Source organism: Engystomops pustulosus, chromosome 8 (assembly GCF_040894005.1).
Source record: "Engystomops pustulosus chromosome 8, aEngPut4.maternal, whole genome shotgun sequence".
NCBI lineage: Eukaryota > Metazoa > Chordata > Amphibia > Anura > Leptodactylidae > Engystomops > Engystomops pustulosus.
The window spans coordinates 46,449,731-46,473,846 of record NC_092418.1 but is presented as its reverse complement, the minus strand read 5'-3'; the positions used below and the strand labels follow the sequence as shown (position 1 = coordinate 46,473,846).

General features: G+C 39.1%; 1 protein-coding gene across 6 annotated transcripts in view; it reads right to left on the bottom strand.

The window, feature by feature from the left end:
• The window catches only part of MYO1B (myosin IB), a 123,824-nt gene that overhangs the window by 60,551 nt on the left and 39,157 nt on the right, over window positions 1-24,116 (bottom strand). For all 6 annotated transcript variants that reach the window (XM_072120840.1, XM_072120844.1, XM_072120843.1 and 3 more), the window contains exons 4-12: window positions 20,622-20,716; window positions 11,423-11,527; window positions 10,691-10,737; window positions 10,029-10,092; window positions 3,675-3,773; window positions 3,362-3,465; window positions 1,930-2,077; window positions 544-662; window positions 2-88 (exon numbers count right to left, since the gene is read on the bottom strand). In XM_072120840.1, coding sequence (XP_071976941.1) covers window positions 2-88; window positions 544-662; window positions 1,930-2,077; window positions 3,362-3,465; window positions 3,675-3,773; window positions 10,029-10,092; window positions 10,691-10,737; window positions 11,423-11,527; window positions 20,622-20,716 — 868 coding nt within the window. The remainder of the gene's footprint in view (window position 1; window positions 89-543; window positions 663-1,929; window positions 2,078-3,361; window positions 3,466-3,674; window positions 3,774-10,028; window positions 10,093-10,690; window positions 10,738-11,422; window positions 11,528-20,621; window positions 20,717-24,116) is intronic.

Sequence of the window (24,116 nt, the reverse complement as noted above, 5' to 3'; positions counted from 1 at the left end):
CCCTTATGCTTTCATTTATTCTGTTAACAAGCCAGGAGAACAACCTGCTGTACAGGTTCTTAGCCAGTGCATCCCGTGCATAGTAGGCCTAGGTATAAGAAGTGGAAGGAAAAAGAAATGTTAAAACTTGAAATGGGGAGGAAGTGGGGGTTGAAACTTTTGCCACTGTTATATTCCCCATAATCTGTAAAGCGTTGTGAATTTGATGGTGCTGTATGTAAATTATTATTAAACGATGAATGCAAACTCTAACTTGCTTTATAATTACAGATGCATGACAATAAGTTCCTCTGAAGCAGGCACCATTCATATTCAACTAACAAAAACAAATTACTTTATTAATTATTTTTTTCTAATATCTGTATACACTGATAAATATCTACTAGATACAGAAATGTTATTGTACACAAATGGTTGTCCTTAATAGGGAAGTAAAATAAACACAATGCTCTGTCCTTGAGATTGTAGCTGAATGCCACTAACAGGTAGTCACATTATCTGTGTTGCTTTTAAACAAAGGCAAATCTTTAGTTAATAACTAACCTGCGCAACATTGAGCGTCGTAGAGACCTTCTCTTGTTTAGCTTCTACTGTTCGGAAACTGAAAGCTCGTTCGAGCACACTCTGGTCAATGCCCGTCAGCTCACAGATTTCTTTCAATTCTATTGTTATTAATAAGAGAATACATAAAGTGTCAAATAACAAATGAAGGCTAATAAGTTTTCATGTTGTGATAGGGTCCCATTTAAAAAAAAACGTTGGGGGTCATTTACTAAGGGCCCGATTCGCGTTTTCCCGTCGTGTAACCCGAATATTTCCGATTTGCGCCGATTTCCCCTGAATTGCCAGGGATTTTGGCGCACGCGATTGGATTGTGGAGCATCGGCGCTGGCATGCACGCGACGGAAATCGGGGGGCGTGGCCGAAAAAATAAATCTGTCGTGGAGCTTGCACTTACCTTCACTCAGCCTAGCTCGGTAAACTCCAGCGCGTTCCGATGCTTTTCAGCGCAGCAGCGCCACCTGGTGGACAGCGGAGGAACTACCTTAATAAATCCCGCCCGGACCCGAATCCAGCGCAGAGAACACGCCGTTGGATCGCAAATGGACCGGGTAAGTAAATCTGCCCCATTGTGTTTACATGTTGTCCAATCAGCATGATATATAGAGCATGATAAGCTTATTTGAGGCTTCTCCCCATGCCACCCTATGCCCCCACATAGATATGCTGTGATTTCATGTGATCAGATGAGCATCAGATGATGCGGCCCGGGTCACATGACATTAATTCCTGATGTGAAGAAGGCTGCTGGATTCAGCCTGAAGAGGCCACAACTCGCTCTAGATCTGGCTATATGCAAGGAAAGATTACAATGTTGATTTTATGGGGATGTGAGGGAAACAATTTTTAGCTAAAAGAAGGGTGTCATTTAGTTATTTGGTTCTATAGCTGTACTTGTGAAAATGTGGTGGCAAGTTCCCTTTAATGGTGGAAATGTCATCAAAGGAAAACATTATAGTAAGTAATACTAGTCTCTTTGCAGTCACTTTTAATTAAATTGTAGCATGTTGAGGCTTTACAGCACATTCTTTCCTGTGGCTAGGCCTTTGTCTGTGGTCATCATGTAGTCATTTAGAGAAGGCCACACCTATATATTTAAATTCCCTGGATATCTTGTAATGTCAGAGACAGAAAGACATTAAAATCCTTTAAAGTACTAGGAACACATAGACTTCTTGTGTTGGGGGATTATTAGCAGTAACTCTTTCCAGGCTATAATTTGCTCTCCAGGAAGTTCAGCCCTTAAGCTATCATTTTCATTTACTGGATCACTTAATAGCAACAAAGTCTACTTGTTTACAGATCACATTTTTTTGGTTTATGTCATTAGAGATTCTAATTGTTGTCTAGCTCCAACTGCGTCCTTACCATTTTTATCTTTAATTTTGCTTTCATCCTGGCCGTTAACACGAGATTCTGGTTTGAACTCAATGTTCCCCAATTTTAGCACTGCAGCAACAACTTCTAAGACCGACTGTGTTTCGTGCTCCATAAAGCCTACGATCTGCATAGCATTCTGCAAAAAGAGTCAGAAATATTTAAAGAAAGGGTCATTAATACAGGATATTTATCTTTTCAATCATAAGTTGTTTTTCAACTTGTTTTACAAACTATGTATATATTATGTAGAATTGTGTTCCCTTACATCCCTTCCCCATCCATTCCCTTTCTTTCCTTGGTTGAACTTTATGGACATAAGTCTTTGTTCAACCATTCTATGTAATCATTATCAGGTGGGATATCCCTAATCTATGTTACTTCCAGGGCTCTCAGTGTTCAGCACTTTATGGGGGTCATTTATCTTTGGTCTGGAAATTTGCACTGGTCTTTTTTTTGAGGGGGTGTTGGGATTATTTGGTTTATGTTAGAAGTTATTAAATCTGGTATATGATTCTATTGGGTTTTTGCAACTTCTTTTTTTGAGGAACCCAATCTAATGTTCTCCCTGAGCCAGCAGGGGTGGGGATTTTTTGTGTGCCTTGTTTTTCTATTTTCAAAGAAAAAAATGGCACTTTTTACAACTGTTACGGAAAAAAATGTGAACAATTTAAACACTGTCTCGGCTAATGTTGCTGGGTGAGTGAAAAAGGCGCAAATCCACCTTTGCACCCAAAAAAGGCACAAAAAAGTGCAAAACAAGAGGAAAGAATGTGATAAATGCCCACCTATGTGCACAATCCCATATTCTTAAATGGAAGACACTTGCAGATACAGGACAATAGAAAGTGGTTTTGCAGAAAACAATAAAATTATAGGGGTAGACCTAGGAGAGGAGACCTACTCATCAACATTTTATGAAATTGCAGATCATTTCAGCCTCTATCATCGTGTTATCTATTATGACCACGCTTTTTTCATATATTTATTTAATACTAATTCATTGCCAGATACCCCAGTGTAAATGGGAATGAGCTATAAACAAATGCCAACAGTACGTTATTAGGTATAAGAGTTTTACAGTAATAATGACATGCCACAACTATTCTAAGGAAGGAAGTGAACAACCAATTCACATATTATTTAACCAATTCGCATTGAATAGTAGGCACACAATCTTACATATACAAGTTTTTCTACTCACATAGGGCATTTTGTGCAGCAAAATAGTTTGACCTATACATGTCCAATAACAATGGCCCTGTCATTCATACTCGTTGATAATTTCTCCATATGGAAAAACTACCCAAAATGAAAAAGTGACTTAAAATTACAAACAAAATGTATTCATGTAACCTAATCCATGTAACATATGTGCTGATAGAGAGCACAAGATCCATGTAGTAATACATATAGGTCTTACCCTGACAGTTCTGAAGTTTGATGCATCATCTATACCATTCACTTTTGCAGAATCTAAGCTGAGATAATTGTACTTGCTGAAATCTCGTTCCAGTTTTAGTTTATCTAGCAAAATAAAATTACCAAATTAAAACATAAAAACACATAAGCATTTGGCAAAACATCAATAGAACATAATAAATTGTAATAATAAATGTTTGAAGCCTCTTGGACGCCACAGTTGACATATGATCCAGTGCAGGATGAAAATGCAAAAAAAAAAAAATGAAAAAAACATAACATTTTTCTGAATTGCTAAAAGGCACATTACTTACTTAGTAGATCCTCAGAAGCACCAGACAACAACTGATAGAAGACATGGAAATTTCTTTCCGCTCTTGGCTGTCTGACAACCCTGGACTTTTCTAGGAGATCTAAATAAAAATGAGAAAACTCAAAGCATTAAACAGATGTCATGCGAGTTTTTTTTTAATTCTAAAAATATTTGGCACATTATTGAATATATTAATAGAGAAAAATTCCCAAAAAGAATTAATAGGGCAATAAAAGCCTTTTAATAGTTTGAATTATACAAATCTGATATGTAAATATTTTCCACAATAAATTTGTTGGCTCGGTTCCAACCCGGTGATTTTATAAATAGGGTTGGTACACTATGCGTGGAGTGAGAAGCTCTTAAAAAGGACATCTGCAAAAATGTGGGACTTTTTTGTATTTGGTATATTGTAATAAAGTTTTTGATTCTTTTGCCTATACACACTTGCCTTTTCTTGTTGGTTCTAAACTTATCTTTTTGAGTGTGTTGGCTCCATGATATAACCCATTGTGTATTTCTACACACCCCACACCGTTTGGTTTATGACATCTGCAAATTAGTAATTTAGTTTGTCCCTCTTGTTTACCTTATGTGCTAATATTAGAGGCCCCACGTGAACTAACCATCTCTACATGTATTGATATGCGGTATATATGCTTACACAAGCTTTGTAATACTGTGATCTGCTATCTGTGTACAATTGTTTGTTTTTTTTCAAAAATAAAAAAAAGTAAGTGTGGGGAAAAAAAAAAAAAGTACATCAAACATTAGAATGAAGGTTTGTAAACCAAGCACACCGACATACTGGTGTACCCACTCTGTCAGGATCTGCTCTTCTTTAGTACGTCACACGTCAGGTGCAGGTGCATGGAAAGGGCTCACGGGCTGAGGCCTCTCCATAGCCGATAAGTCTTTGCTGCATATTGCTGCAAAGGCTTACTGTTGTTAACCCGCGGATCAAAAATCTATGCCATCTTGGCGAGGATTGTTTCTCCCAGTGATATCATTTGGGGGCGGTGATTGGTCACTATAACAGCCTCGGGTCTTCTGGAGCCTGAAGCTGCGGTAGGAAGGGGTTAAAGGACCTGTCACCAGATTTTGACCACCCTGACTAACAATGCCTGCTGATAAAGGATTACAAGTTCTCCCCATATCACCTAAAATTAGCTGCCAGTAGGGCACTGTACTTTTATTACAGATGTTTTTCTGATATGCAAATTAGCTTGTTACTCATGTCTGGTGTTTGTGACTCTGCTCTCTCCCAGGCTGGCAGTGAACCACACCCCATTATTTTGACTTACAGCTCTGTGTCTCTTGAAATCCCTGCTCTGCCTCTTTGTACATTGGAACCATCTGCTAATATTCAACTACAGACATTTAAACCCCTATGTACAAATGGGAAATATTATGTAAATTTTTACACAGTGCCTTGTGTTACATTCATGTGAGCTGTGACATCATTTCAGGCTCTTTAGTCTCTCAACAATAGCAAACTGTACACCATGTATGTGATGAAATCACAGCAGCCTCCATGGAGGATGGAGAGGAGTAGAAGTCCATGGAGACTGCTCTGACTTCATTTGGTCAGATACATGCATGGGGTACAGTTTGCTATTATTAAGAGGCTAAAGTACCAGAGATGATGTCACTCTGGTCACATGACATGAACTGTGACCAGTAAGGAGACATAAGGCATGGGGAGGATTAGATGGGAGGGGCCGGTCGAGCAGGACACCCCCCCCCCATCTGATGCCAGGTAATACAAGATAAAAAGGTGATTTATGGGTATGTAAGGGAAATAATTTTGGCTAAAAAGAAGGTTAATAGGTTGAAAGTCATTAATAGAGCTCTATAGGAACTTGTCACTGGATGTATATGTGCAAATGTGGTGACAGGTTCCCTTTAAGCTTCCATGCCATTGTTTTTAATACAAAAAGGCTTTAAAAAATTGATTAAATGAGCTTGAGGGGCTCTAGTCTCCATTTACACCTGTAGAGCTTGCAGCCCCTCAGGCTAATTTGTATAATTTTAAAAGCCTTTTTTGTTATAACCCAGGGCAGAAGGGGCACACACACCAGTGTGCCAGAGAGGATACACACCAGTATGTCAGTGTGCTTGGTTTACAATTCTTGATCCTGGTATTAGATGTATTTTTAAGGAAATCTACCATCAAAAATTAAGTATGATAAACTAGGGACACTTAGATCCCAGCACAGTGACTGTGGTAATCTTCTTTTATTTGTTTTTAATGGCTTCCTTCCCTCTAAAGGTATACAAATGAGCCTTAAAGGATATGGGGGTGTTACAGAAGCCCTCAGTGCTCTGGCTTCATTAGCTGTTATTACACTGTAGCATGTCTTGCTCTCACCCTCCCCAATGCACTTCCTGTAATCTTGGTAGCAGTGAGCATACAGTGGGAGAAGTGTAGAAGTGCTCCTTCAGAATATAACAGCCTGTGAATCTGCAGCACAGAGCAGTTCTGGCAACGCCACCAGTGCCTTTCAGGATGATTAACATAATTTTAAAAGTTGATTTTAGAAGGAGAGAGGCCATGGATAACAAATATAGGAATATTACCAGTGTCACAGTGCCTAGTCTGTAAGCAAGTGCACCTGGTTTATTATACTTCATTGTGATGGTAGATTTTCTTTAAATTAGAGGCACAAAGGTTAAATAAACTAGGTGTCTACACTGCCCTCTATAATATTAGCTGTAAAGGAGTCAGTAAATTGAGTGAATTTTCTTTTTTTTTTTAGAAAGTGTAAATCAGGGTATAAAACACAGCAATTACAGGGGAAATTACAAATGAAATGTGTTCTGATTAAATGAGTACTTGTATTTTGTGACAATATGCATTTTTTCTTCAATTCTTACATTGTAATTTCACAACTTTCACGGTAATTTCAATAATGACACTATAAACCAAACATCCACAGAACTAACTAACTTTTGTTTAAGGTAGCTACTTCTTCCTTTGAGCCTTTTATTCAGCTATACTGATGCAACATTGATTGATCACTTCATTCAGCAGCCATTAGAAGGTACATACACTTCTGCAAGAGTTTACATTTCAAAGGAACACATCACAAAGGAACCAGAGGCATGTGAAACCAATAAATTATATGATTTACAAATACAGATCCCGAGCTTATTGTAGAAATGTTCCAGCTTGTTCCAAAACAATGAAAAGACCTTCACAGGACAAGACAGACAGAATATAACGACTACCAATGTATTGGGCTACTGAAAAGAATAGAGCAGAGAATATTTATAATCAAAATGTTATGTAAGGGGTGGCTCACAAAGGGTTAAATGAAGAACTTGGAAACACTTCCAGCACTCCAGCAAGGTTGTAGCAGTCAAACTCTTCTTAATTATAAAATAAGATAAAAGCCACATTACAGTCAGGTGGGAACACGATGACCGATGAGATTCGGCTTGACCTAACAAGCCTTAATCTTGTTCTTGAGATTACGGCTTCTTGGGGCAAGCCGAAACAAGTTGGTCATCATGTTCCCACCAGACTGTACTTGTGGCTTTTATCTTATGTCCAAATAAAGAAGAGTTTTTCTGCTATGGAGTGGTGGAGGATTTTCCCCAAGTTCTGAAAGTATTACCCTGCTCAAAGGTTAACAATATCCACCTGTCTAGCAGGTAGCAGCTAAGTGGACTCACAAATAACTGGTGTTTTCATATTCATTTACAAAGAGTTGTTCCTTGTATAATAGAGTCTTAAGGGGAAAAAAAAAAAATATATTTCATGGAAAGATAGAACCCGTGTGAAGCTTTGGCAAGCTTGAACACAAAAGATTTTTTTTTTTTTTTTAAAGCACTCTTCTACATTAATGTATTTTGATATATAAAAGATTATTTTAAAGGAAATCTACCACTTTATCAAAGTAACAAACACCTAATCACCTAAAAAAGAGATTTATAAAAAACAGGCCAGAGCGAGGTGACAAGATGTCTGGCGCTTCGGGCTGCTAATTATGCACACAGGGGGTGTGCATAATTAGCAGCCTGAAGCGCCAGACATCTTGTCACATGGTGTCACCTCCCTCTCCAACATGGGAGAGGGAGGCATCTATCACGCAGAAGGAGGGCATTCACACCTCCCGTGTGACATCAGCTCCCTCTCTCAGCATGGGAGTGTAAGGTGTGAGCGGCATGAATAATGAGCAGCACAGAGCACCGGACATTTTGTCCCCTCACTCTGGATTGCTTTTTATAAATCTCTTTCATAGGTGATCCTGGCGTGTCAAAATTAGCGAAGACCACCACCAAGTCAAGATGAAGAGGAGGACAGGCGAGTATGTGTAGATGTTTGTTTGAAAGGAAATCCACCACTTTACCAAAGTAACAAAGTGGTTTGAACCCGTTGTGAATAACTCTATAGAACTTATGCAACTACAGTTTAAAAGGGGGCTTTCCTATGAAGTAAACCATTAATGCTACAGCCATTTTCCATTTTTGTGTTCCCACTCCTTACTCCACACTATCCAAAGTCTGTAACATTTTAATTACTCGTTTACAGAGTCATATGTGGAAATTTTACAGTGTATACATTATTATACATGCATTATTGCACATGCCAATGATTGCCAATACATTTACATCTATTATATGATGTCTACTGTCCATTATTGCTTTATTCTTTTGTAAGCTTCTGGTTTGACCTTGTTCCATCAATAAACTGTTCCTGGCTTCTGAAGATAGCTGTGCTGACGGGTGCCTGGATCTGACCATGAGCCTAATGCAGTCAGTCATGTGAGTGGTAAACAGGAAAATTCAGCTGACTAAGTACGAATTGTCTGGCTAGATAAAGGGCAGGCTGTCTGGAGATGTATCTAGTTGTTCTAGGCATTTAACAAGATCATTTACATCTGCACATCAGAAGCAGAGCTGTGTATACTGCGCAATAAAGATAATCTCATCTGGACACTTGGATTATTTTATATGCAGTTAGGAAGAAGGGTTGTATGTAACATTTTATATTTTACATTTTATTTTATAGTACCACTCATGCCTTGTAAATATTCATACATACTGTACTTTAGGATGTCACAGCCAGATACTAGTCTCTATACTAGTATCTATACTCACAGAAGAATAGGAAGTAAATGTGTGTATATACTCCATGCTAAAGAAGGAAAATCTCCCATCTCTAATTGACCAAAATTGATTACCATAGGTTTATTGAACTGAAACATATGTTTTAGATGAGTCATAGTGTGGTAATAATATTAAAAATAATAGTCTTTTTTATAGAGCACCATCAGGTTCCATAGCGCATTACAGATTGCAGGGAACATATACAAATAAAATAAGACATTACAGAATAACAACAGTCATATGAAACAATGGGATTGAGGGTCCTGCTCATCTATGAGGATGAGGGGGTGACAAAAGAGGTATAAGAGCTTGTATAATGGGCCAGCCATTTTTCTTTTGTTATAAGGTAATGGAATAAAAATAATTTAACCATCCATCAGCCGCCATCTTATATACAAAGTCTATGGGACTGCAAAGAAGCATTTTCCAGATAACAGACAGTGGGAGTTAAAGTTGCATGCAATGCAGTTAGCAGGTGTGAAAGGCCTGTCTAAATAAATGTTTTTTTAAAACACATTTGAAGCTTTTGGGGTTGGGTATTAGTCTGACAGAGCAGGGTAGGGCATTCCAGAAAAATGGTGCAGCTCTGGGGAAGCCTTGAAGACGTGTGTGGGAAGTATGAATTAAGGAAGAGGATAATCTAAGATCACTAGCAGATCGAAGAGCACGGTTTGGACGATTGACTGAGATGAGAGAGGAGAGGTAGGGGGGGCGCAGCGTTATGAAGTGTTCTTCAGACCAATGGAGCGAAGCCTCTTGAGGAGGAGCTGGTGGTCCTTCGTGTCAAACGCTGCCAAGAGATCCAGAAAAAGGAGGAGAGAATAGTGCCCTTTGGATTTAGCAGTGAGGAGATCATTGGAGACTTTAGAAAGAGCAGTTTCTGTGAAGTGCATAGAGCACAGATTGCAGGGGGTCAAGGAGGGAGTTAGCTGAAAGATAGCGGGTTATTCGAGAATAGACCAGGCTTTCTAAGAGTTTGGAGATGAAAGGGAGGTTAGAGACTGGTCGGTACTTAGCAGCACTGGATTAAATGGTGAAATCACTAAATGGTAAAAGATATCAATTGTCTAAATGCATAATAAATCATATTATATTAAAAACAGAATTACATAAGTATCTATTGGTGTTTTTGTAGTTGTCATATAGTGTGCTTCCCCCATAGCAACATCCTAGTTCTGTAATATCTACTGCAACAATAATTGATCCAGTTGCCATCACCACTCTTAATATTTTTACTTACAGTTGCTAATAACACCACCAAGTGGGTCTCCCTTGAAGTCAAATTCAATGTCCATGTATTTGCCCTAAAATAAACATTATACAAAAATGTATTAGAAAGGTAAAAAGCACTTTAAAGTAGCACAAATACACAATTGATTAAAGATTTGTGTGTGAAAATCAGATGACGAAATATACAGCCTTGGATGGCACCTAGTATACAGCCAATAGTTATGGTTTCACACATGTCTAGGAGAGGGTTTACGCAAAGTAGGTGTTAAAATTCATTACAATTAGAACCAAATTGGTTTCTTTGTTAAATCATTAAACAGCTTTATAAATACTACAGTAATGACTGGGGGCTAATGGGGAATTCACCTGCTCCCTTGTGGGCCAGTCCAATCATACTCACCTGTGGTGCCAGTCAATTGGAGTCATTGTGCCCTCTGTTCACTTACAGTTTATCCGTCTGCATACAAAGCATGTTACCCATACGTGAAAGGGGGTCAAAATAATATAAATAATAGTTTTGTATGCCAGTGATAGATATTTAAGGTCAATTAATTTGTTTTTTTTGAACAGGCTATATTGTGGCTATAATAGTGGACATATGGAATGGGGTAGATTTTTCACAAAAAATGCAAACACCCTCACACAACACTTTAGCAAGCAACAAACACTTACAAATCTGGAAGAGTTGTCGTTCCTTACAGTTTTTGCATTTCCAAATGCTGTTAATAGAATGAAAATAAAAGTTAGGTGTGCATATTCATTCTCTAACAACTTGGTAAATCTAGGCGTGTAGTCTACAACCATCAACCATAGATTTAACTATATAGTAACAAAAAAAACTCCATCATATAAGCAGCATAGACACCATTTCAGTTCTATGAATTCCTTGCGGAATCCAGGAATCAACAATATTTTATCAAAACTGTACAGGCAGTCCCCAGGTTACATACAAGATAGGGTCCATAGGTTTGTACTTAAGTTGAATTTGTATGCAAGTCGAAATTGTATATTTTATAATTGTAGATCCAGACAAATTTTTCTTTTACCCCAGTGACAATCGGAGTTAAAATTTTTTTTTGCTGTAATGGTACCAAGAATTATCAATAAAATAAAATTACAGACACCTTACAGCTGATCATTGCAGTCTGGGACCAAAGTAAAATCCAGAGAGCTTCACCAGAGGTCACAGTGGGCAGAGGGTCCGTCTTTAACTATGGGTCGTCTTTAAGTCGGGTGTCCTTAAGTAGGGGACCGCCTGTATACGCTTTCATATACAAGTGTTTTTCTAATGTTTATGCTTTGCAGTAGTAGGATCATACAAATTTCAGCTTCAAATATACAGATATAAGTAGGACAAAATCTAGAAGAGCAAAGGTAAAACCAAACCAACCATTCCTTCCTTACCTTCTAGAACTGGATTTGACTGCAACAGTTGTTCCTTCACTTGATTCACTTCAGCTCCCTTACCACATACGGCTGCTACATAGGACATGACCAACTTACTTGCCTCTGGAAGACAATATAAAGACATAATTGTATACACTGTATAACTTTATGTTTTAAAACGCATGTAAATCAACATACACAGTTGTAAGTCTATGTTCACATCTGAGCTTGAGTGTCCATCCTGCTCAGCTAAAGGACAAAAGGATGAAAACAGAAGCCTTCAGGTTTAAAATGGACAACTATGATCAGGTAAAACCTAAAAATGTGTGTGAGGCCCAACAGAGTCATAACTATAGCCTTGTATTGCAAACATAACTTGCAAATCATGTCAAAAATGGTTAACCACCATGAGGGGTTACTACAATTCACCATAATTTGCAAGTAGGACATCTACAGTATATGCCCTGGAAGTATACAGCAATTTAACCTGCACAAACCTTGCAGCAAAGTTAAGCTTGTGTCTTCTGTGATCTCTGTCCACAAATTGGCACATCTACAACAAACCATTTAAAAGTTAAAGGGAACTTGTCATCAGGAATGTCATTTGTAGCTGGTGACAGTTCCCAATAGCCTATGCTATGATGATTTTTAAAAGGCCTTTGTCAGCATTCTGAATAATTTCAATACTTTATAAAAGTTTCATTTATATAACCTGGCTCCCTGCCAGCAGCATGTGGAGAGTTCCTTGGGAGGGCCAGCTGCAGCCCATGTGTGTGTGCCTATGTCTACAAATGTATTCACTCTCTACTTCACACCATTATAAACTACTGAAATGATTCATAACACTGAAAAAGGCATTTTTAAAATCAACTTCGCATCGACTATTGGAACCTGTCACCAGCTAAAAATGACATTCCTGGTGACAGGTTCTCTTTAATGTCAAGTTGCCAACTACGCAATTACATGAAAAAAACAATAATTGAAAACCAGAAACAATTCATCTTCTCTGGTTCAAAACAAAATGTATTGTAATTCACTAAAACATAACTGCTATTTTGGCTTTGTCGTGTGTTAGACGGCTGTATAAGGGGGGGGGGGGGAGAATTGAGATTTTTCAAAAGACATGGGCAGACAATAGGCAGGAGATCAATGCGAGTGTCAAGTATTGGAACAGATAACACTAGTACTGCATGAAGCATTGTTTGAAGAACATATTCTACAGCCCTGCTAACACCAGGTAAGCTTTGATAATGGTTGCCAACACAGTAAAACAGATTATATATGTACAAAGTGTCCTGAAAACAGATATCCGCCCTTATCTGCTCCTCTAATGCAGAAACGAAATGTCAAACGATGGGGAGGGGAAACCACATAACATCTTCCTTTGTAATACAGCAGTCACTGATTCTTTATCTTCAGTGCTACATTATATTCAGGGAAAACACTGACCCATATTACAGGAGAATAATCACCTTAAGCTTAAACATGTTAAACCAGGGGCACTTATTCAGCCCAATTATCCATGGTCTCCTGCCATCTAAAATTAACTTTAAATGATGCCAATGAGCCTTTAAGGCTCCATTGGGTATTACCAGACCCTCTGTGCTATAGTTTCACAGGTTGTTACACTGTCTCCTCCTCCCTCCTGCTCCCTCAGCCTAACTTAGGCACATACATTTTTGCACACTGTAACAACCAATAAAGCTGCAGCATGGAGGGGCTTTGGTAGCAACCCCCATAGCACTACTGACTAATTAGCTTAATTTGATTTTAGAAGGAAGGAGGCCATGGATAACAAATATAAGATTATCACAGACACAGTCTATGAGTAGGTGTCCCTGTTTCATCATAGATTTCCTTCAAGGGCAGCCAATAACTAATATAAGTACAAAATATTTCAGAAATTTTCTTATGCTCAAGTGCAAATGATTTTGACTATGTTTTGCATGTGCTCTTAATATGTGGATGGAGATTAACTTTAGTACATAAATCATAAAGTATTAAGCCATCTCAAAAAAATCCACAAAATTCCACACAGTTGAAGTTTACAAATATAGATCAAACCAAATCATTCACTTAACATATGACCAAAAGTACCTCGTGCAGACAACAGTATATACATTGTGGAAAATAACCAATACAGGAAGGCTGACTATTATACCAACTATAGTAGTATGTTTTGTTAAGACACAACTGTAGACTAAATACCTTCCTTGACCTTAGCTCTAAATTTGATTAAATAGTTTTCCGTGTTAATATGAATTTCATGAAAGAGAATGTGGACTGACCAATGCAATTCCAATAAATAAAATCATACTGTTCCCTAAATCATACCCAATATGCAAGAAATTCCAATAAATAAAATATGGATTAAGATTGAGGACATATCAGTAGGATAGGTCATCAGTATCAGACCTGTGCCAACCAATCCAGTGGCAAAAGATGCAACATAAACAGCTCCATGTAGTGGCCGAGCTCAAAGGCTGGAATTCAGCTTTTATTCACTTGTAATTGATGATTGACAACCCCCACTCATAATGATGGACACAACTGATAAAGATATTTATGACCCATCCATAAAAAAGTTCTTAAAATCTGAAGATTACTATATTATATATTCACTTGTGAAAACTACAGGATAAAGTCTGACAGATGGAACGCAGTCACAAGAAAGGTGTCCACAAGTAACCTCTAGTGATCTATAGTGAAAAAAGCACTGATGTGGATGCTTGGTGAACACTTCATCACAAGGCCGGATTAAGGCGGGGTTTGCGAAAAACTGTATTAGACCCCATTCACAATGGTCGTGGGGGGTAAATATACCTGGATATACATCACCATAGACACCAATGGCGACCTGGACCCGGTACAATTTACCGTATCCCTGCGGAATACACTAATCGCTTTGATAGCAGGTCCAGCTCCAGGATTTAGTGGGCCCCTTCATGGGCCGCCCTCCAGTGGCCACACTGTCCCCCCCTCCTCCCCCTGCGGAATACACTGCCCCCCTCTCCTCCCCCTGCGGAATACACTGCCCCCCCCTCCCCCTGCGGAATACACTGTAGCGGAATACACTGCCCCCCCCCTCCTCCCCTTGCAGAATACACTGCCCCCCCTCCTCCCCCTGCGGAATACACTGCCCCCCCTCCTCCCCCTGTGGAATACACTGTCCCCCCCTCCTCCCCTTGCGGAATACACTGCCCCCCCCTCTTCCCCTTGCGGAATACACTGCCCCCCCCTCTTCCCCTTGCGGAATACACTGCCCCCCCCTCTTCCCCTTGCGGAATACACTGCCCCCCCCTCTTCCCCTTGCGGAATACACTGCCCCCCCCTCTTCCCCTTGCGGAATACACTGCCCCCCCCTCTTCCCCTTGCGGAATACACTGCCCCCCCCTCTTCCCCTTGCGGAGTACACTGCCCCCCCCTCCTCCTCCCCCTGCGGAATACACTGCCCCCCCCTCCTCCTCCCCCTGCGGAATACACTGCCCCCCCTCCTCCTCCCCCTGCGGAATACACTGCCCCCCCCCTCTTCCCCTTGCGGAATACACTGCCCCCCCCTCTTCCCCTTGCGGAGTACACTGCCCCCCCCTCCTCCTCTCCCTGCGGAATACACTGCCCCCCCCCTCTTCCCCTTGCGGAATACACTGCCCCCCCCTCTTCCCCTTGCGGAGTACACTGCCCCCCCCTCCTCCTCTCCCTGCGGAATACACTGCCCCCCCCTCCTCCTCCCCCTGCGGAATACACTGCCCCCCCCTCCTCCTCCCCCTGCGGAATACACTGCCCCCCCCCTCCTCCTCCCCCTGCGGAATACACTGCCCCCCCTCCTCCTACCCCTGCGGAATACACTGCCCCCCCTCCTCCTCCCCCTGCGGAATACACTGCCCCCCCCTCCTCCCCCTGCGGAATACACTGACCCCCCCCTCCTCCCCCTGCGGAATACACTGACCCCCCCCCTTCTACCCCTGCGGAATACACTGACCCCCCCCCTTCTACCCCTGCGGAATACACTGACCCCCCCCCTTCTACCCCTGCGGAATACACTGACCCCCCCCCCCTTCTACCCCTGCGGAATATACTGACCCCCCCCTTCTACCCCTGCGGAATACACTGACCCCCCCCTCCCCCTGCGGAATACAGTGAAAAATCCATAACTTTTTCATTTTTCCGTGTACAGAGCTGTGTGAGGGCTTATTTTGTGCGTAAGAAATTTTACTTTCCCGAGATGTTATGGGGAAAATGTGCGTCATGTTCTTGTGGGCTCAGTTTTTACGACTTTCACTCACCTCTACTTTATTCTTTCATTCGGTACGATCGTGGTGATACCAAATTTATATAGGTTTTATTGTGTTTTAATACATTTTCAAAAATTAAACAAAAGTGTACGAAAAATAAACTTTTTGCCATATTTTGACGCTAATAACTTTTTCATACTTTAGTTACGGAGAAGTGTAATGTGTCATTTTTTTTTTGCGAAATTAGCCAACGTTTTCATTGCTACCATTTTGACGACTGTGTGACATTTTGATCACTTTTTATTGTTAATTTTTTAAACTTTTTTTTCACTATTTCTTAGACCCTTACATTAACCCTAGATGGTCAGATCGTTCCTACCATATACTACAATACTACTGGATTGCAGTATATGGCGTTTTTGCAAATGATTCATTACAATGAGCCCCTGGCTCATTGTAACAAATCTGCAGAAACCATGCAGCCTCGGGTCTGACGAAGACCCGAGGCTGTCATGGCAACCGATCGCCGCCCCCCGGATGATGTTCGGAGGAAACGCTCTGAAGAAAGATGCTGGCGCCCAAGTGCAAAGAAGAGGTTAACACCGACTGCGGGTGATAGCGATGGGTCTTTGCTGCAATATGCAGCAAAGCCCATCTCTGTATGAAGAGGGCTCAGCCCCTGAGCCCTCTTCATACACCCTTCATAGCTCTGTGGGGGATCTATCCGTCGCAGAGTGTGAAGGGGTTAATAGAATAAAATTATAGAATAACGGCAGGATCTGGTGTAAGCAGATTTAGTACAATATATCCGTGCAAAATTAATATACCTACTAATATTAATCATACGACTACTCTAGCTTCAATTCCAAGTACAATTTTGCTTTGACATTTGGTTTTACTAGACCACTCCAAAGCTCGCAGGATGGAGCATGTAAATGATCTATTAGATAACAAGGAAGTTACTCACACTTCCAAGTCTAGGTATGGCCAGTCTGAAGTCTACTTAGATTAAGTAAAGAATTTGTGGTATTTGACTACTAATCACATTGGAATTCACATAAAAAAAACATTTATGTTTTCTTCTTAAATAATTAATACATTAATTTCCCAGCACAATATATAAGCACCAGGCAGACAGACAGAACCGTGTTCAAAGTTCAGTCAGGAGAAAAACTCCCAACGATGAAGCAATAAAACATTATCAAACATTCCTTTATATGCAAAAAAAGTGATAATATCAAAAATGTTGTAGTTTAGTCTGATCCCATATCTTTTGTACATTTGTATAAATAAGGAATGTGGAAAAAGTACAACATCTAATCTCTGTAAAAAAAAAGTGTTATTCGCTTACAATTCTATATAACAGACTTAAATTCACACACTATTAATAATTATTTCTATAGAAAACGAGAGGTACTTGGAAAAATACTAAGCACTGGCACACCAGCACAAAGCAAAATGTCCATTTTCCTACAAAATTAGTTTGATAGTCAGGCTTTGTATTGTAACCTGGCCATAACCCCCACAAACACCATGGTCACCCTCTAGTCCAGCTTTGTCCTTTTTATTCATTGGGGCCCACATCTGGCAGTATCCCATGTCAGACTAGTCTGACTAGTGATTAGAGATCTGGCTAGTGATTAGTATAAGGGCAGAACGATGTCCTTATTATGAGCATCTACGAAACAACTCATGATGTTACTTGTCCTAGCAGCAGCTTCCTGGCTCTGGTCTTACTATCCACCAGTATCCCTAAATCTCTTTTAGCTTAGGTTTTAGCCAGTGTCTTTCCAGTTTACCAGTACATTTATCTACATTAAAACGTTATTACCCATTGTGCACCCATGCATCCAGCTTTCACAAATCATTCTGTGTTTACTTTAAAAGTGCCATCTGCAAATATTGCAAATCCACAAAACCCTATATAAGGCCATTAATAAAAAATATATATATATATTTTAAAAAAAAAGGGAAATACTGACCCATATGGCAGCCCATGGATTAATGAAACACATTCTGAGAAAAAACTTAACATCAGGAACCTACCTGTTAAGGTAGATCTTGTGGTAGCTTCCCATTAATATCCTAGACCTTATAAACATTTTCAATAGTGGGTAGGTATTGTATGTCCATACTTTAAACCCCCTCACAAAGATGATCATATTGACTATTTAACAGGTTAAAGGGGTATTCCCATCCGGGCATTTACATTTAATTCATTTAATTCATATGTAAACATTTCTTCAATTGGATGTTATTGAAGATAATTTCTCAGATACGACCACCTCAGATTTTGGCAGCAGTGGCCAGACATGCACCATTGAGCTCTGCCTGACCACCCGGCTTCACCGTTTATTACCACAGGACGGCTGTGTGACATAAAGCTTTTGTTTATTTGTGCAGAATATAACAAAGGGTTCTCATCTGGGCATTCACATTCTAAGTAAAACTTTCCTACGTAAGTGTGCAGTCTTCCTCTGAAGTGTGAACTGTACATACATGATCTAATATATTTCTTTTGAACACTTTAGGGGAAATTTATCTGGTGCCATTTCCTCTCTGTACCCAGGTTCCTTAAAGATATTTGATTCTACCTAAAATTACCATTTATAAGATGGACTCAGAAAATTAAGAAATACAAAATGCTTGGTGGTTATTGGTGTCCACTGATGATCACAATACATCTTAGGCCCAGTTCACATTTTGCTCTTCCATTACTTCATGGATCTGAAGACCTTCCTTTCCCCATAGAGTTGCATGGACTGATGGCTTGATTTCATCCTAGTTCTAGGTTTTGCTCTTGTTTTTTTTTTTTTTTTAATAACAACCACAATGGTTGTCCATATAGCATCACCTGCCTATGCTGACATCATGTTTGATGAGACGCTCATGCTTTGTAGCGGCTATCTTTATTTTTTTCACATTTTTAGTCTTGTGGGTTCTAATTCTATGAACAAAATAACATGTAATTTATAAGACTATACAAGTCTTGCAACCCAATGTCGCTAAACAATATGGTAAAGCTGGCAATACATGATATAGTGTGGGAAGTGAAAAAAACTAATTAAAAAATGTAAAATGGGCTATGTTGTTATAGGAAACCTACCATTATGAATCTATGTAATAAGGTAAATCTGATACGTAGTAGTCCAGTAGTCTCTCCAAAAAGTTAGCATTTTAGATAAACTGTAAATTAGGTTAGAAATTATTATAGGGTTTAGGAAAAGATAGTTTAGGGTTTGTGATACGAATGATGCATGGACAACCATTGTGTTTATTATAAAAACGAGAACAAAACATGAAATCAAGCCATCAGTCCATGCAACTATATGGGGAAAGGACAGTCTTCAGATCCATTTAGTAATGGAAGAGCAAAATGTGAACTGGGCCTAAGATGTACTGTGAACACTAGTACACTGTGGACAGTGGACACCAATAACCATCATACTGATATGGTCATATCTGTTCTTTTTCTGCACCACTTTAACTTTTCATAAAAAATGCTTCATCATCTTTTTTTATTTATAAAATTAGTCATTTTAGATAGAAGCTAAGGTCTATAAGGAACCCGGTTACAGAGAAGAAATAACACTAAATAAAGTTCCCCTAAAGTCTTCAAAAGGAAATATAATAGATCATGTACCTCACACTGCAGAGGAAGACTACACACTTCCTGCTGCATGCACACGGATGTACGCCAGCACGGCTACGGGCGGGCATTTGTCTGCCGCGATGGAAAGGAGGAGGGGTGATCCCTCCCCTCTTCATTGAAATGCAGGGCGTAGAGGCTGTAACACGTGAAAAGATTGTACACAGGACATGTCCTGAGTGGTACGGTGCCGCATGTGTGCAGCACCGTATCGCTCCGTGCGGCAATTGCCATATATGGGGGACCTATGTATGTCCACAAGATGTGAATGCGGCCTAATCTGTTAAATCATTTAGATGATCATCTTTGTATAGGGTTTAAAATACTTACCCGTCATTGAAAATGTTTATAAAGATTATTGTGCTTGAGTTTAATAAATAAAGTAGCATCAATCTGTAAACACACCTCCATCACTAAGTGATTCCGTAACCATTTGCATTTCTAACAACTTAATGCAGCCCTGAAACCTCCTTTTCCACAGCCACAGGAAATGGCTGTCTCCGATCTGCAGCATGGCTTCAATTATGCTAATGAAATAACGATGCTGCTAATAAAATTGCTGGGGGATTTCTTCCTTACAAGGCAAAGACAGATTATTCTTCTATGCCCAATTAACACTCCTTTCCTGCAGATCCATTATAATCCAATATATTACCAACTTTTCAGTTTGTAATAACCTTATCTAATAGTGAATATTCATCATTCTCTTGCTTTAACTGTGGTCAAAACAATGCAAAGACTTATCATGGAAATTTCTTACAACCAGCTCCCAAAAATTGTTATATACAAATACATTCCAGCCTCCAAATGTTGTTACACCAACTGCACCACAAAGAGGTCTTAGAAAAAATAGCGGTAAGCGTCAGCCACGTAGACCACGAAGGTGCTTGTGCAAAACCAATTCTTCTTTATTAGCGTTTATAGGTGCATATATACATGGATAAAAATGGATGTCGGAGATCAATGCGTTTCCTCTTTATCATGTCTTAAGCATAATTAAGACGTGATAACGTCGAAACGCGTCGATCTCAGACATCCATTTTTATCCATTTATATATGCACCTATAAACGCTAATAAAGAAGAATTTACTTTGCATAATCACCTTTGTGGTCTTCATGAATGCCGCTTACAGCTATTATTTTTACGTTTGGGATTGCTACAGTCAATGATCCGGTAGTGTGCATCGCCATACGGTCTGTTTGCAGGAATGTATTCAGGTGATTGGGTGAGAAATCCGATTTTTTTTCCATGTACAAACAGTTCTTAGATTACAATAATTGATTGTTAGATTACAAGAAGTATACAGAGTTGTAGCTTGAAGCAACCACATCATACCTGTCTTTCCTGCTCCACTTTCACCAGTGATGAGAATGCATTGGTCCTTATCTTGGTCCCTCAAAGACCGATATGCTTCATCAGAAAGAGCATAACTGCAACAAGTAAAAGCGAAAGTCAGGAAATATTTATGTCCATTCATGAAAATATGCAGTATCCTCATATACTAAATAGATGGTGCAAGTAGCTTTACATATTCTAAAAAAGGTACATAACCAAGACACCCTTGAGAAATCTCTATCTCAAGTGTGCAATAATGAAATATAGCCAATATTTGCTTGGAGAATAAAGTGGAAGACCAAGTAAAGCAGGTAGAATATGTTAGAATGCAAAGGGCTTGCCTAACAATGTTCAAGCAACTGAACACATTTTATGCTTTAGATGCTTTAAATGAATCTAAACACTATGGAACTCTCTGCCGCAGGAGGTTGTTATGGCGGACTCTATGTATATGTTCAAGAGAGGCCTGGATGCCTTTCTGGAGAGAAAAAATATCAGGGGTTATGGGGATAAAACAGTTATTTAATTCTTAAAGGTTGGATTTGATGGACTTGATATACTATGATACCAGGTTTTATTCAGTTTACTAAACTGATACAATGGTTTTCCACAAACGTTCCATCTTTCTCCACTGCCCTCCAACACCATATTTTATTAAAGCAACTCCTTTACCCACCTGGGCTGCCATCACAGCTCTTATACATGCACTTATAATTATCTAATCTGCTAAAAAGCCAAAGCAGAAAGACAGGACTAGAATCTCTCATCTCTACTTTATGTCATCTACTTCCCCCATGTGGTTAGCAGCTTCTTGAACAGATATGTGGATTCTGACACCCCCTGGGATAAGACTGTCTGAGAGTATATACACAAGTGTATATGAGTGTATAAATGTATGGATGTGAATATGTATTTGTGAGTCTGTCTGATGTGTGAATGCTAAATGTTTATATGTTATTTGCTGTGTATATGTGTTTTATGTCTGTATATGGTACTGTATGCATGTGTGTATATGGTGTGAATATACCTTATATATGTTGTATGTGTGTATTTGTAACTCACGTTTGTGACTATACAAATATAAAATACCAAAAAGAAGGAAACACCGCAGTATAACAAACCAAAATTACTTTATAGAATTAATAAGCTTGATAAAATCGCTCAGATATCCATAAAAAGTTGGAAATACAGCAGTCGGGCGTTCCCTGACAAAAAACTGATGACTTGCATTAATGATCATTACTTGTTCAAAATACAAATATAAACAAAGTTGCCCGTGTTTGAGTAATACATAAAAAGAAATAAATTCATATAAATAAATGCATATACCAGGCCCTGTGGGACAAGGAGCTGCCCATATTAAATAGACAAATGTCAGAATACATACTAGACTGAATAACCAGACTAATACCCAAGGATAAAGTGCATACATGCGTCTATTTAATATGGTATATGCATTTATTTATATGAATTTATTTATTCGTATGTATTCTTCGAACACGGGAAACTTTGTTTATATTTGTATTTTGAACAAGTGAGGATTATTAATGCAAGTCATCATTTTTTTTGTCAGGGTATGCCTGAATGCTTTATTTCCAACTTTTTAATGGATATCTGAGAGATTCTATTAAGTGTATTAATTCAATAAAAGAAACTATGTTTGTTATGCTGTGGTGGTTCCTTCTTTTTGGTCGGTCTTGCCACAGGTGCTATAAAGGGGAAGGGGGCACCCATTAAGAAGTCTACTATAGGGTCCTGCCTCTCCCAATTACACCCCTGTCATTAGACTTCATGCAAGTCATGCATGATGTTAAGGGGGCCGCCTAACAAGGTAGCCAAGAGGCAAGGTTTTCCTTATCCCATCTTGGGAAATGTATTTGTATATTTTCCATGAGTTAGCAGAATGGTAACCCTCTACAGAGGTTAATGGGGAAAACAGACAGGGTCACCTAAATAATACCCTGAATTAGGAGGCTGAATGTGTCCACATCCCACAATCCCTTTGCATACAAAACTTTACAATGTGAGACCCATCTTCATACAGATTTATTTTATTAACAAGGGTGTGACAAGCTCCCAACATCTTAGTTTTTGTGCCAAATCTTTAGAACATTTAAGTCCAGAATTTTAAATGGTTACAGAGGATAGTGAAGGAAAATCTAATAAAAACAACGGGAAAATGATGTCTTGTCTGGAGTTATTTCTAATCCACCATGTGTAGGCATTTAAATTAAAAACCATAACTATTGGAAAACTAATTCTGGTATCGGATTTAACATTTATAATTCTATAACCCACACTTTTGTGAGAGAAATGTAATAATGCCCTTTTTCTTCATATAGTCTAACATTTAGGAACAGCTAGCACTCATATCTTCTTGGTGCCCTCATATAAAGTACAGGCAGTCCCCGGGTCACATACAAGATAGGGTCTGTAGGTTTGTTCTTAAGTTGAATTTGTATGTAAGTCGGAACTGTATATTTTATAATTGTAATCCCAGCCAGAACTTTTTTGGTCCCTGTGACAATTGGATTTTAAAAATGTTGGGTTGTCATAAGAATCAGGATTAACACTAAAGCTTCATTACAGACACCTGTGATAACTGTTATAGCTGTTTATTGTAGCCTAGGACTAAAGTACAATAAATTACCAATATCCAGAGGTCCGTTTGTAACTAGGGGTCGTATGCAAGTCGAGTGTTCTTAAGTAGGGGACCGCCTGTATCTACTTTTTTGTTTAAACCTCAATTTAGAATAGCTCTAACTGGCACTGACGCGCTGTCTGGAGTTTCATGCAAAAGTAGTTTGCTATATATAGCAACGGAATTAACGCCACCACAAATTCAATGTCTCATGGTCTTCTCTGTAATTATATATTCCATTTTTAGGACAGTCAAATCTCATGGCTATTAAAACCAATAGGTCCAAGCAACAATCCCAGGGTCCGGGACATCTGCTACTGTGAACACCCAGTTTACAATTAGGAAAGCTGAAGAAACTACAGGCCATTGTGTCATACAACTTTTTACACAAATAAAACACAATTTACCTCTTACTACCCAAAGAATTTCATTATTATGGACTGACAAATCTACATGAATACATTAAGTATAGAAATTCTCAATTTATACCTTGAGATACGGTAATTAATTCATTCATTGACCCGTTTATGAATGGAATATGGTCAGAAATATCTATATGCTGACCAAATCATTCTAGCCAAGGGGCAGTGAAATCTTATTTTCACACAATAGATATACACCCTTGGTCAGTATGTGTGGTTTTACACAAACAACTGGGGTCACATCTGGGTGGAAATGGGTTTACATCTCACATAAAAATAAATTGATGATGGGAAAAGCGGCAATCATGTGAGGGTTATTCAGGGTTATACTTTGTCTAAACATCTTAATTATGAGCGCCATAATGGCGGTATGGAAAGGCTCACGGGCTGAGCCCTCTTCATTAAAGCTCTAAGAGATTTAAAAACAAAAAG